Source organism: Wolffia australiana, chromosome 7, assembly GCF_029677425.1.
Source record: "Wolffia australiana isolate 7733 chromosome 7, ASM2967742v1".
In the NCBI taxonomy this organism is placed as follows: Eukaryota; Viridiplantae; Streptophyta; class Magnoliopsida; order Alismatales; family Araceae; genus Wolffia; species Wolffia australiana.
The window spans coordinates 11448892-11461969 of record NC_135841.1 but is presented as its reverse complement, the minus strand read 5'-3'; the positions used below and the strand labels follow the sequence as shown (position 1 = coordinate 11461969).

The window sequence follows — 13078 nt, the reverse complement described above, 5'->3', positions numbered from 1 at the left end:
TCGAAGCCCCTAGAAACCGGATCGTCGCGTACCGATCTGGATTATTTTAAAATAGCACAATTTTATGAAAACCCAATTATTTAATCATCAGAACATAGTCACCCCCTTTGCCTCTTTATGTTACATATACCCTCCTAAGGTCAAGTATCCTCTTTCTGTGAACAATCTCCCACTAATAGGGAAGGACACAGTTTGACCCAAGGTTGGTCAGTCTGGACTGAACTAGACTGTTGGTCAGCCTTTTAGGCCAGACCGAGTGTTTCGGTCCGGTCTGGTTCGCTTACATAGTATAATATTATAAAATCAGTAGTTTTTTACTTCTCGTTCTCTCCCCTTCACTCACGCTCTCCCTCTCCCTCTCTCTTCCTCTCATTCTCTCCCCCTCTCTCTCTCAGCCTCTCTCACTCTCTTCCTCTAACACCATTGTATTTGCAATTTTGGTTACACTAATAATTTCTTGTACATTGCCACCAACTCACAACACCCACTAGTGGACTGCTGATGATGCCTCACCCTGTCTCATTTTGGGTTGTGCTTGCAAGCCCAGATGCTGCCATTAGATGCTGATATAGAGATGGATGCTGAACCAGGTATCAGACGAGGGAAATATGATATATGTCTCCATCTCAGGGGTTGGATGGATGAGGATATCGGATATCAGTCTCAAATATCAATTTTCTAATATCCGACTTCAAACTTAATTAACGTTTTTTTTATATTTATTCAAAAAATAGTTATTAGTAAGCTAGTTGATTTTATGCATAAAATTGTTACTTAGTTATGTAACTAGGGCAATTTATGACTGTATCACAGCATAATTTGTTCACACTTTGTATAATCCCAACATAGTGTGACAGCATGTAATGGTGAGGCTTGAGAGGACATGAGTGGCAGATAATAGCTAAAAAATATCAAAAAATATTCAATGTGAGGCAATGAGCGATGGGCAGTCAGTGCTAAAAATCATCAGTTGGATGACATGGGATTCAGTTTGGTTAAGGCAATGAAGTTTTGTATAAAGTAGAAACACTAGATAGCCATGGAGAATGGCACGACTTTCCAAGACCCCTTTTCTTTATAGTTATCATTGAAAGGTCTATAAATTAGACAAATCTTCAGGACCCTTGGAGCTCCAAAGAGGAAGCTTTGGATATTTCGATCTTATGCCATTAGTGATATCACTGTAGAGTTCCTAATAAAGATTACTCCATTTCCTATGTGGGCGGCTATAGGACAAGTCATCACTTGGTAGGCTTCAGGTTATCAAAGCAGATGAACCTATGGAAGTACATGCCACTTGATAAGTAAATATAAATGTATCAATATGAGTTTACCACGGCACATTTTATTCACATGTCATATTAAATCATAACTTGTAGCATGTGCATTTAGTGAAATGTCATGATAGAACTTTGCACATATATTCATCTTTTAAGTAGAATAAAAGTATAGTTTTTTTGTACATAATGTCAGCCGCTTGGCCAATCAGCCAAGTGGGCTAAATTTAACCTCTTCCTTGGAGAATTTTGGACCTTTTTCAGGACTAGGAAAATTGCTCTTACAAAAGGACCAAGGGACTTTTCATAAAGCTAAAGGAGATCTCATTGGGCTAATGGGCCTTCCTCTTGAGAGAAGACCCAAGAAGGAACTCCAACAGACCATTCAAAAGGATTCAAATCTTCTGGAAGGGCCACTAATGGGCCTGTGAGCTTGGCCCAAATCTCACCCATCAAATTGATCCATTATCTAACGTATGCCTATAAATGCTTTAGACTTCTTTGTAAAAGACAACCTGAATTTTCATTTGTAGAGAGAGCATATTTTTTCTTGCTCTGTCTCTCTCTCGAGTTCTGAGAGTTAGTGAGGGGCGAGTGGAATGTGAGCTGAAAAGGCCTAGGTGAGAGAGAGAAATCCTTCTTGCCACTCCCTCTCCCAAGGGTTCCCTCCTCTCTCTCTCTCTACATTGGAGCTGCGAGGTATCCAAGAAGTGAGAAGCTTCCATGGCTTGTGGAAGGTGGAAGGAGAAGCGTACACTCTACTGTTGAGTTATATCCCTTCCCGGCCCCAGCCAAGTAAGCCAATTCTTTATTTCTCTACCCTTCTCCTTCATGACTAATCTTGATTTCTTGCGGTAGAAATCAAGATTAGGGTTCTTTCTCTTTCTACACTACATGCCCTGTGGGAATTTGGTGTTGTTGGCCTGATAACATGAAAATGTGAGCTAATAAAGTGCTAATTTCATCATATTTTTAGGATTATAATGCTTAAAAGCATTAATGTTTAATGCATGTTATCATGATTTTAGGTCAAAAGAAGTATTTTCTTAAATTTCAAGTCAAAGGACACTTTGGATAAATAATTAGGTCAATGGAAAAGAGATCTAAGCATAATCGTCTTCTCTCTTCCATGAGTTTCACACGCACGATCCGCTGTGCGCACAACGTGCGGACCTTCACATCGCCACATGGCCCAATCCGAAGCCTTCTTGCACCCTGCATACAAAGCAATTAACACGAGAAAAGTAACGGAATCGGAAGAGCTGTTCTTCCTATTCCGCTGAGATAAAAGGGGAAAATCAAAAAATTAAGGAGGAATCTTGATTTTTAAGCTCAAGGAACGATCGCCTAGCCTCCTTGAAGACTCAAGACCACCATGGAGTGATTTGGAGCAAGGAATGAGCTCGAATTTGTCGATCCGGCCACCGTTCTTCCCCAAATTCAATCTTCAAATCTGAGGATATACTGTGTTGTTCGTTGCGCGGATTCTCATCAAATGAAGTCCTAATCTCCTCCTGGTATTCCTAGGCACCTTTTGAATTCATTCTGCAATTTGTTTCCCGTTCAATTTTTCCCAATTCCATAGTTCATTCCCTTTCGCCATTTTCCTCGATTTCGATTTTATTTGTTTGAATCCTCAAAATTTCTTGTTTGTTTGAATCGATTAATTCTCATTGGCATAGGATTGAATCATTTTTGATTAAATTAAAGCCGTTAATCAAGCACATTAGCTCCCAATATCCCTTAATTAGCAAATCGTGACCACAATTTGCTAATTTAAGGTATTTCCTCAATTTCATGATAAAATTCAGATAAAAATTAATACATATATATATATATATATAATATAAACATTATCTTATGGCTTTTAGTCCGTGAGAAATATTGAGCATGTGTAATAAAAAAAATGTTTATAAATGTATTCAAATTTCTAAATACATTTCTAAAATCAAATTGGTGCATGCTAAGTAGACATAAATTTAATTCTCATTGATTACCAAGAATACAGAAATTAAGGCATTTTAATTCGCTGTTGACATACAACATAGAATCAACTTTCATACTTTGAATATATAAAAAAAGAAAAATTAGAGATTCAAATGAAAAGTGCAAATACTTTCTATAACCTAAGTAATATTCATCTCATTTACATTTGGATTTCTAGACCCTTATCCGATCAAAAATTTAACATCGCCGCCGGCTCCCTAGGGTTCGACCCCTTACTTAAACACCAAGGGATAAATAAATTGTATGGATTAAATTCAGAAAACTCTTAAAATAACGGCATATAAACACGTATTTTTGAACTTATCATGGCCCAATAGCACACGATTCCATTCACAACACTTGGCAGATTCCACATGTGTTGGGTGAAACAAAATCTTGCAAATCTTGTCCAAAATTACATTTTTGACCAAGATTTGTTCAATAAGGTCTATTTTCTTCTGAATTTCTTCCCGATTTAGTTTCGACAAGTTAAATTGGATAAAAAATCTATATAAATACCTAAAAATCACTTAAACATGTTTTAAACTTTCTTGAATTTTTTTACACTCTTTAAAAATCATTGAAATGGGAAAATTTATTATTCACTGTCATTTACACTCCATTTAATGAAAATAAAATTGAATATAATTCCTAAAATTCTTATACAATCCTTTTTAGCTTAAATCCACTCAAAGTTGGTGTAGTTGCTCTTTGTGGTTCGACCCTCAATCCCCTAAAAGGAGGAATATATACTCATTGATAAACGTTAGTATCAATCACCACTCAAGAGAAGAAAGTTAATGGAGAGTTTACTGAAATGAACACTAAATACTTTTCGAGAGATCTCCTCAAGAACTCCTTCCCTTCTGCTTTGTGCTCTCTCCATCCAATTCTCATAGCCACTGGTTCATTCATGTAACCATAGTGGCGTAAAACAGCTAGTGGTAAATAACGACAGAGCATGGCAGCAAGTGGCGCACGCCTAAATGCCAAGAAATATATTATTCTTCCCCTTCATCTTTTTATTCTTCCTCCTCTTCTCATTTGGTTTATTCTTCTTCCTCTTTTTTTCCTTTGGATTCTTATTTTCCTGGGACTTCCCTTTTGTCCCCTTCTTCTTCATTTTCTCTCTTTCTCCTTCTTGTCCTCCTTATTCAATTTTTCCCTTATTATTCTCATCATCCTCCTCCTCCTTTTCCTTCTTCTTCATCTTCCTTCTACTTATTATTGTTGTTCCCCTTCTCCTTTTTTACATCTAGAAAACATAAGCTTTCATTATTTTGAATTTTTTACTTCCTACCTGCATGTCTGGTTATAAGTTCTCGCATTACTTGTTTGCTCCTAAAGTTGTGCTCTCTGATTAATTTTAATTATCTTTGTAAGAAGTCAGAAACCATCGTAAGATTGTAGAATCTACAACTCTATTATTGTCCTCTTCTTCTTATTTTCCTTGTCTTTTTCCTCCTCCTTTCTCTTCTACTTGGTCTTTATATTTTTTTCCTCTTATCCTTCTTGTTTTTCTTCTCCTCCTCCATCTTCTTCTTCTTCTCGTTCTGCTTCTTCTTTCGGTTCTTCTCCTCTTCATCCTCCTTCTCTTCCTCCTCCTGCTTCTTCTTCTCTTTCTACTTTGCCTTTGCCTTCTCCCGATTCTCCCTCTCTTTCTCCTTATTCTCATTCTCCTTCTCCTTACTCTTATTTTTGTCCTTGTCCTTCTAATATTTTTTCTTCTCGTTCTTGTTATCCTTATCCTTCTCATTCTTTTTATATTTATCCTTCTTCTTGTCTTTAGCTTTATCATTCTCCTTCACTTTAATCTTATCATTTTGTTTTATCTTATGTTATTTGACCTTATCCTGCTTCTCCTGCTTTCTCTTTTCCTTCTTTTTCTTCTTGTCCTTCTCCTTGTTCTTTTTTCTTATTCTTCTCCTTCCACTATGCCTTCACCTTGTACTTCTGGTTCTCCTTCTCTCTCTCTCCTCATTCGCTTCCTCCTCCTCTTCCTTCTTCTTATTTTTTCTCTTCTTATCCTTATCCGTCTGTTTCCCCATCTTCTCATTCTTCTTAAATAATATATGGTGATACATACTCGCACACTGATCCTTCCCATTCTCCTCCTACTTATCAGAAACATCATAGACTATGGATTTGATCTATAGTAGATGGTTTCATGAATTATTCAACCTGTTCTATTTGATACTAGTAGGATAATATTAGGTATTGTTAAACAAATAAAGGTTCCAACGACATAAGTCTACGAGTTGTGCAACTTCAGAAGTTGAAGAGAGCAGAGCTATTTTATAAATGAAGAATGTTAGGCAAGATCCAAAATTACACTCTGCAACATTCATTTTCTTAATTCAAAAATTAGAACTATCTAAGTAATGCGTTAGAATATTCCATTCTTGTAGCAGCCACCGCTTTGGATCCACCTCCTTTGCAATTTCTGGCTCCATATTCTGGGTGTGCCATGAGGGGATATTTCTGACCAGTCCCTGTGGGAATGAGCTCACTCACCATTTGAAACCAGAATGAGTTGAAAAATTCATAAAAATTTATTTGAATTAATCAAATTTAAAATTAGTGGTACATAAACTAACAATACACCTTAATTTGCTTCTGTCAAGAACCCAATAAATTTGACTTTTGTTACACGGTACATTTTTATGCCTTCAATTCTGATATACAACTTCACTATGAAAATCTCATCTTTCATTGTACATGTTCCCACCAAATCCCAATATCTTAGTAATTTCCCCAATATTATTTAATTTGTGTACATTGTTCGCTCCCACCCCCCTCCAAACAGCGTAATCTGCTCTTGTGACAGAATCGCCAAGGTAATCCAAGAAATAAAGCAACCATGAATTTGTAAAATGACTAATTCAGATATATCGCTCAATAAAATTACATATTATGATCAGGAAGTACAATGTTTTATAATCACTTTTTCTCCAGTATAGTATTTCCAATTAATGTTTCCCAATTTCCCTTCCTGGCCGACGACGAAACTTTGGCCAGACGGCGATGATCCCTGGCCTGATCTCATCAAAACGATACCTGAAAAAAGTCTCTCATCATTTAGTCCAAAAATGTATATAAATATTATTTTGTTCAGCAGGAAAAAATGTGGGTGATTAGACAGAAAGTTTGTCTCGGAGATCTACCCATTCTCATTAAGGAAACCTCTAACCACAGCTGGAAGTGAAGCTGGACCTCTGCTATGGTTACCAGTACCTGAGAACTAAGCAGAGATGTCAATCTCATCCCCGCATAATTGTAGTTAAAAGAAGTGAAAAAGGGAAATAGTCTACCTGTAATTACGTGTAAGACAGTTTGCATCGTCAATTTGATGCTTGAGTCAGATAAAGTCTGCGCCACCATCCGGTCTTGAACAAGGTCTCTAAATCCAGGTTTATAAGTTGCAGAATTTTCAAGTGAGAGATGGGTTTCAATCCTGGAAAGATGCTCTTGTAATATTTGTTCTGCTTCCGACGCATGAAGACCATGCAAATCTAATTTCCATAAGTCATTATTTGAATTCCGGATGAGTAGAATCTCCTGGGCAGCTTTTCTGTTCAGCTCCTCAGCAGCCAGCCATTCTTCTCGGGCCTTCTGCGAGTGCTGCTTTGCAGAGGGGTGGTTGCCATTAAGATAGGCATTAGAAGCAGCTCTTGAATGTTTAGCTGCAGATCTGTTTCATAAAAAAAAAGACTGAAAATTTTCAACCATTATCACTATATACCCTAAATCTTAAAACCTAAATAAACAGAATGATATTAGGGACCCAGACCTCATCATCCTTATGGCATCCTTCCGGTGGCTAAGGTAAACATCGTCTTCGTCCCACTCAGGCTCAACAAGAGGAAAGATCAGATTCTGGGATATATTCTCTGAATATTTATCTGTGGCTTTATTTTCTGGAATATTGCCAAGTTCAGATAAATCCTCTGGATAACTGCCTCCAGGGCAGAAAGTGGGAGTCACCATGTCTTCCAAGAGAATAGAAGCCTTCAGTTCATCATTTTCCACTCCAGCCAAAATATCTGAAATCAAGTTCTCATCAGCCCATGGATGAATTGATTTCAGACGCAGCACAATATCATTCCCAGCCATCTGAGCAGAAAAATCTGGAATAATTTCCCTGGAGTCTTGGACCAAGTTTTTCGATTTTATTCTGTTTTGAAGAGAGTTTGAATTCTCAGAAGTGTGAACAACTGAAGAGAAGCTTCTGGAAGGGCCCCGGATATCGTGATGATTTAGATTATGACTTTGATGATATGAAATAGGAGGAAAGGGATCACAGCCATCCTCCGACTCTGAGCGAAGATGTCCTCTCATTTCGCGGTCAAAGGCTGCCCAACCAGAGGATTTCACCTTCTTGCCGCCACTTTTTGAACATGGGAAATCGGCCATTTTAGCGGATTGGATGTCACTGTCGTTTCTTGAGTTTTAAAACCATTGGTTAACTTGTTGAACAAGTGTGTCTCCTCTGTAGCCTGTTCCTGGAAGTAGATCACATTGGTTAGCTTCCACCAAGGAGGCAAGAAGATTCTATTTTAACATCAGAGGCAAAAAAATGAAAATTCAAAATGAAGGCAGAAACAAAATAAACTATACATAATTTGATACGAGCAGGTCGGATAAAAAATGTCAAAACCTTTTTATCAGCCAAAATAAACAAAAAAACTATACATAAAAAATATCAAAACCTTTTTATCAGCCAACCCCAGGGTGACCCAGCTCAAGGACACCCAACCCCTAGAAAAAGGGGTTGGGGTAGAGGAGGCCAAATCGGCAGGAAATGATCCACATTCCATACTCCGTGCTTGAGGGTGACGCCCTCTTCAGATCATCGTTAACAGATCTTTATTCCCTCTGTTGGGCAATGAAATGAACAATTGTATCACCATTAATTGAGAATTCAATTGGAGTTTTCTTTACATCTGGTCATTTTTTTTTAAGAATTTTTACATCCGGTCATTACAGCCAATACGCTCCAAGAGCGTTTCAACATTTTGAATAGTTTTGAAATAAATGATATGGTATTGGTCAATGTGTGGAAGAGAAAAGGCTAAAGATATGATGAAAAAAAGGATAATTTACCAAAAATCATTATAATGCTCGTCAACCTGAAGAAGATACTCTAACACATTTTAAAAGACACTCTTTTCGTTAGCTAATGCGAGTATCCTTCCTTCTAAATAAAGCCAATGCTACTGGGGAATCGGCTCTCTTTTATTCGTGGCATTAAAGCATTACTTTGTAATTCACATTTGGTTGTGCGGCATAAGAAGTCCTTCATTTCAAAGAAGAAAAGGGAACCTTGGAAGTGTCAGTTCCCTCCATAATGACATTGACAGTCTATTTTCGCATAAAGCTAAAAGGGCGATTAGAGTCGTATTTTAATAGAGAAAAATCTTGATGAATAATGGGAATTTTCAATTCCTCGATTGCATCCAAACACATGAGCAGAAGCTTTCCTTCTCGTGGAATAAAATTTGCGCCAAGTCTGAACAGGACAATCCTCAAATTCGTATCCCAAAAAACTATAAAGATAGACATGGGCATTATAGAATAAAAAAGAACATAATTTTTCAAAAAAAGCAATAAATACAAAGATTAAACTGGAAAACTTGAAATATGAGGCATAACTCACGATTGTCAACCAGAAAACATAAGCCAGCGTTTTCTGAACCACGGCGAGACTGAAATAATCGAGAAGCGGATCGTTGAAGGCAAGACGAGTAATCCACTCGGCAAGGAACACAAATTCGACAAGAAGAGATGTTTCTCTCCCAAATCCATCAACACGCGGGCGAAGTTCGTTATGGAGACGAAAGAGGAATTTTAAAACGAAGCCCTGCGCTGACTTTATATAAGAACTGATGAACGTTAAACATATACCAGCAGCCATTTTTAATTATGTATTTGCCCTCCTGGTTCGCTTCACGTTAAGCGAATATAGAGGCAAGTTGACAACTTAACATTCTGACCAGGCAAGACGATATCTTTCGTTTTCACGGTGGAGAATCGTCCACGTCGGAGAGAGGGACGAGCTGGAACCGATATTGGAAAATTTTCAAAATTAGGGGTTTTCAATGATTGTTGAATAGTGATTTGAACCAAGAACCAGAGCTCTTGCTTGGCGTTCTATTTCTCCCTATGATCATTGCCGCGTTCGCTCGCGATGGGGCGAAACCCGATGTGCACAGTTTTCGTCGGTAATTCTTGGTTTATTATGTTACAATATTTGAATAATAGCCTCTTCTCAACGATCGTCTGCGAGAAACTGTTTGTGGAGTGGCCAGTTCTTGAATATCGTTGATTCCTTCTATTTCCCGCCGATATTCGATTCGGAAGCTGTGTGAATCAGTTGCTTCTTCATCATGCCGGTCATCATTTTCGATTTCTTTTGTTGCTCTAGAATCGCTGCTTAGATAAACTATTTTTTCGGTTTTAGTTTTGGTGATTGGTTTTTTCATTTGGTATCTTCGATTTGTAAGTGGCTGGAAATTTCGAGAACAATTTGGTTCAACCGATGTCCCAATGAACGCACCTTAGAACTTTCAGTTTTCTTTTTGAAGATCAAGAGGGAAGATCACCGGAATTCGGAGATCAACCCACCTCAGAACTTTCACCCGCGGAGAACCTAGCTTTCAGATTATTTGCCTTTTTGTAACCCAAATGTCACCATGTGATTTTCTTTACTGTTAACTATATGCCTCGAAAGAGTTGAAGAATCATCTTTCGGAAAAAAAAAGAAAGAGTTGACGAATCAAAGTAGATGCTAATGGATTCGCTTTGAAGACCCGCCTCTCTTGCAATGGGGGCTCCTTGTAGCCCATGATTTATGACCTCGGAGCAACATTTGAGTAAATAAAATAAACTTCTAATCAAAGATAATACGAATTTCGAATGTTTGCTGAGATATTCAATATTATATGTTTCTGCGTTCCTCGCCGGAGATTGAGATGGTCATGTTTTCTTGGAACGGCGCTTGTCGGGGAGAACATAATTTTGGTGAAAATATATGTTAATAATGTTTCTGATTTCAATGGCTGTAAACCATGAAACCTGGAGACGAAAAAATCAAACTTCTAGAACTGTTTTTTTTAATTAAACCATCAAGAACTTTATATTCAGCAGGTAATATGGATTTTCTTTTGCAATTAACTTTTCTAAATTGTCCTCGCTTCAGGTAACCTGGATGAGAAGGTGACAGACAAGATCTTATATGAGATACTAATCCAAGTGGGTCATCTAGTAGACCTGTACATGCCCATGGACAAAGAAACAAATCGCCACAGGGGCTTTGCTTTCGCAGAGTTTGAAAATGAGGAGATTGCAAACTACGCTGTCAAGCTCTTCTCTGGAACCGTCCGACTGTGCAACCGGACTTTGAGATTTGCTGTGCGTTCTTGCTCATTCCTTAATCACGTCTCAAATTCAAGTTTACCCATTTCTCTATCTTCTTTAACTTTCTGTCTCAAGCAGATTTCAGGACATGATAAGCCTTCTATCAACAATGGGGCGCAGTCAAACTCACAGTATTCCTCGAGGTTTCCTTTTGGTCATGAACGAGAAGCAGATCCTCAAGACTATGAGATGACCAATGCTGATCCCTACGATCCACGCCGTAGGAGTCCCCATCGCCGTAGGCTCTAAACTATCTTCAATTGTTGATGCAGAAGATGGATATTGATCTGGGCTACCTCATGCAAGCCAGAGCAAAGAATTGTGATTAATTAAAGTTTGAGCAAAGTGCAAAGTGGGATTATCTAAGTTGGGAAATCGGGAGGCCTGGTAAATCTTCCTTGACTTTTACTTTGGGCCAATCTAAAGATATGGCCCTATGTTTAGATATCCTAATTGGACACAGATAAAAGTGGAGAGAAGGGACCTTCTTCTTGACGTAGCGATCTCTTCTGGATGCCATGAATATATGTCCTGGCTAAATACGATGTGCAAGTAGAACTACTTCAAACCCTAGCAGCCTGCGGTCCCAGTTGATATGTCGCCTATATTGATCATGCCCAATGGATTGATTGACATCGTTGATCCGTGAATTGTCCTATTCAGCAGAAATGAACATATGCCATAGTTATAAAAATCTTGTGTTTTTTTGGCTGGTTTCCCCTCTCTCTCACTTTGGTTCTTGATGTACGTGATGGGCTGGTGATCAATATTCGTCACTCCCTTTTGTAAGGAGGACATCGAACACTGGGGATTATATTAAGTTGGTTTCTTTTTCTTTGGCTCTTCCTTTATGTTTGCTTTCTTTGTTCCCCTTTGTATCTGTCGACAATGAAGGACATTAAATGTTTGATAAGAAACTCACTTCATTCATGTTTTGTTTAAATTGTGTTATTCCTGGCACAAATGATTTTCCTCTTCCTGAAAAGCCATGATTTGCTTATCTGTATTCCTGTACTAATGCCAAGCCTAGTCCGGGGTTCTTCACCTAATGGAGGCTCTCACACATTGTCAATTGGTGCCTGAATCTAACCCTGTCAAAGTACTGTAGTTGGCCTCGGTATCACTTCATGAAAATTATCAATTTTCTCCATATGATTCACTAACTTGGGTAGCTAGTGAGAAATAAGGGTTGTTCTCTAGGATTAATAATTGTATGATGGGGATTTGAGACGACTTAAAGAATATGATGAGTTATACAATAATTTTAAGGATGAAACAAGGATCATTACATGTAGCTATTTTCCCATGCATCAATAGATAAATCAGATTTTGAATCGGCTGGTAAATGTTCATATATATCAGATGGTCTGTATTTAGCAAATTGTTCAAGTCTTTATACAACTGCATTTGGATGGAGAAATTCATTTCGTGGTATGAAATTAGAAAAAATTACTTACATCAATTTGTACTTTGATTAAACTTTTCTCTGAATTTTGATGAATTATCAAAATTGAGTGTATCTATTAAAATTTTAGGGGTTATCAAAAGGTTTAGTCTAGATGGTGATCGCACATAATTCATTTAGTTCCATGAAAGGAAGACCTAGAATGACTTAAATGAATATATTATCAGCCTTCATTTGGGAGTGATCGTTTTCTTTTGGTATTCAAAGCACATTGAAACATCCAAATATGCTGAGCCAAAAAAGCTGGTCTCACACTGAACAATGCAATGATTTGCTTACAGTTGATTTATTGTTGATATGGCATGCAGATAAAGGTGCAAGGAATTCGAATACGTTGATGAATGTTGAAAGAAGTATAATTCTTTATTTAGTTTCTTCAAAAGACATTGACAACTAATTAATATTTTTGAATATGCTCTTTTGAACACAATCACAATCAACTCACAAAAAACAAATAAGATAAATTGAGCCAACTGGAAGATGAATTACAAGGTACATGGGTACTAGATGATGGAACTATATATAGTGTGGAAGATGAATCACATTCCACATTGTTAAGCATTTTTTAATGAAAATGATATTCATCGATATGCATGCATGATTCTTATAATGAATTCCAAGGATATTTGAAATAATAAGAAAATTATGACAAGATCATAATACAGTATAAGGTGCCTTTTAAATAAGTATCCAAAATATTCATGTTCAAAGGATATTTAAGAGGGTACCAAAAAATCCATATACAATAGCACTATCGACCTGCTCATATGATGAGGATGTTTGATTTCCTATCCATTTAGATCGAGACACTAAGGAGAAATAATGTATGCTCTTTAGGAAAAGTTTTCACTAAATTAATCCTTATGAGTTCTTGAAAGCTTTTATACTTAAGTGTCCACAAGGTTGATTTTTGTCACTGTTGTGTTAGTGGTCC

At 37.4% G+C, this 13078-nt stretch overlaps 2 protein-coding genes across 4 annotated transcripts; one reads left to right on the top strand and one right to left on the bottom strand.

Annotated features, from left to right (window-relative positions):
* Positions 1–6113: 6113 nt before the first annotated feature.
* On the bottom strand, positions 6114–9105 carry LOC144705916 (smr (Small MutS Related) domain-containing protein). 3 transcript variants are annotated; one of them, XM_078578782.1, is made up of 5 exons: positions 8920–9105; positions 7054–7765; positions 6575–6954; positions 6428–6497; positions 6114–6320 (listed from the first exon to the last, which is right to left on the bottom strand). In XM_078578782.1, the coding sequence occupies exons 2-5, from the start codon at positions 7674–7676 to the stop codon at positions 6233–6235; spliced, it is 1161 nt and encodes a 386-aa protein (XP_078434908.1). In that variant the 5' UTR covers positions 7677–7765; positions 8920–9105; the 3' UTR covers positions 6114–6232. The 3 variants fall into 3 exon arrangements, 2 of the variants coding, with proteins under 2 accessions (XP_078434908.1, XP_078434909.1); XM_078578783.1 differs by having other exon boundaries at positions 7054–7759; XR_013582149.1 differs by having other exon boundaries at positions 6241–6320; positions 6428–6504.
* Positions 9106–9334: 229 nt separating this feature from the next.
* Positions 9335–11522, top strand: LOC144705901 (spliceosome-associated protein 49-like). Its single transcript, XM_078578761.1, has 3 exons — positions 9335–9484; positions 10462–10673; positions 10758–11522. Exons 1-3 carry the CDS (start codon positions 9451–9453, stop codon positions 10926–10928), a joined length of 417 nt encoding a protein of 138 aa, XP_078434887.1. The 5' UTR covers positions 9335–9450; the 3' UTR covers positions 10929–11522.
* Positions 11523–13078: the final 1556 nt, after the last annotated feature.

What these genes read in the sequence shown, in the direction of transcription:
- LOC144705901 (XM_078578761.1), top strand. Translation starts at nt 9,451, where the DNA reads ATGGGGCGAAACCCGATGTGCACAGTTTTCGTCG. An exon ending in GATGTGCACAGTTTTCGTCG is followed by an intron (nt 9,485 to 10,461) that starts GTAATTCTTGGT and finishes TCCTCGCTTCAG; the next exon opens with GTAACCTGGATGAGAAGGTG. An exon ending in ACCGGACTTTGAGATTTGCT is followed by an intron (nt 10,674 to 10,757) that starts GTGCGTTCTTGC and finishes TGTCTCAAGCAG; the next exon opens with ATTTCAGGACATGATAAGCC.
- LOC144705916 (XM_078578782.1), bottom strand. Translation starts at nt 7,676, where the DNA reads ATGGCCGATTTCCCATGTTCAAAAAGTGGCGGCAAGAAGGTGAAATCC. An exon ending in TGTCTTACACGTAATTACAG is followed by an intron (nt 6,498 to 6,574) that starts GTAGACTATTTC and finishes CTTAGTTCTCAG; the next exon opens with GTACTGGTAACCATAGCAGA. An exon ending in GGTTTCCTTAATGAGAATGG is followed by an intron (nt 6,321 to 6,427) that starts GTAGATCTCCGA and finishes GACTTTTTTCAG; the next exon opens with GTATCGTTTTGATGAGATCA.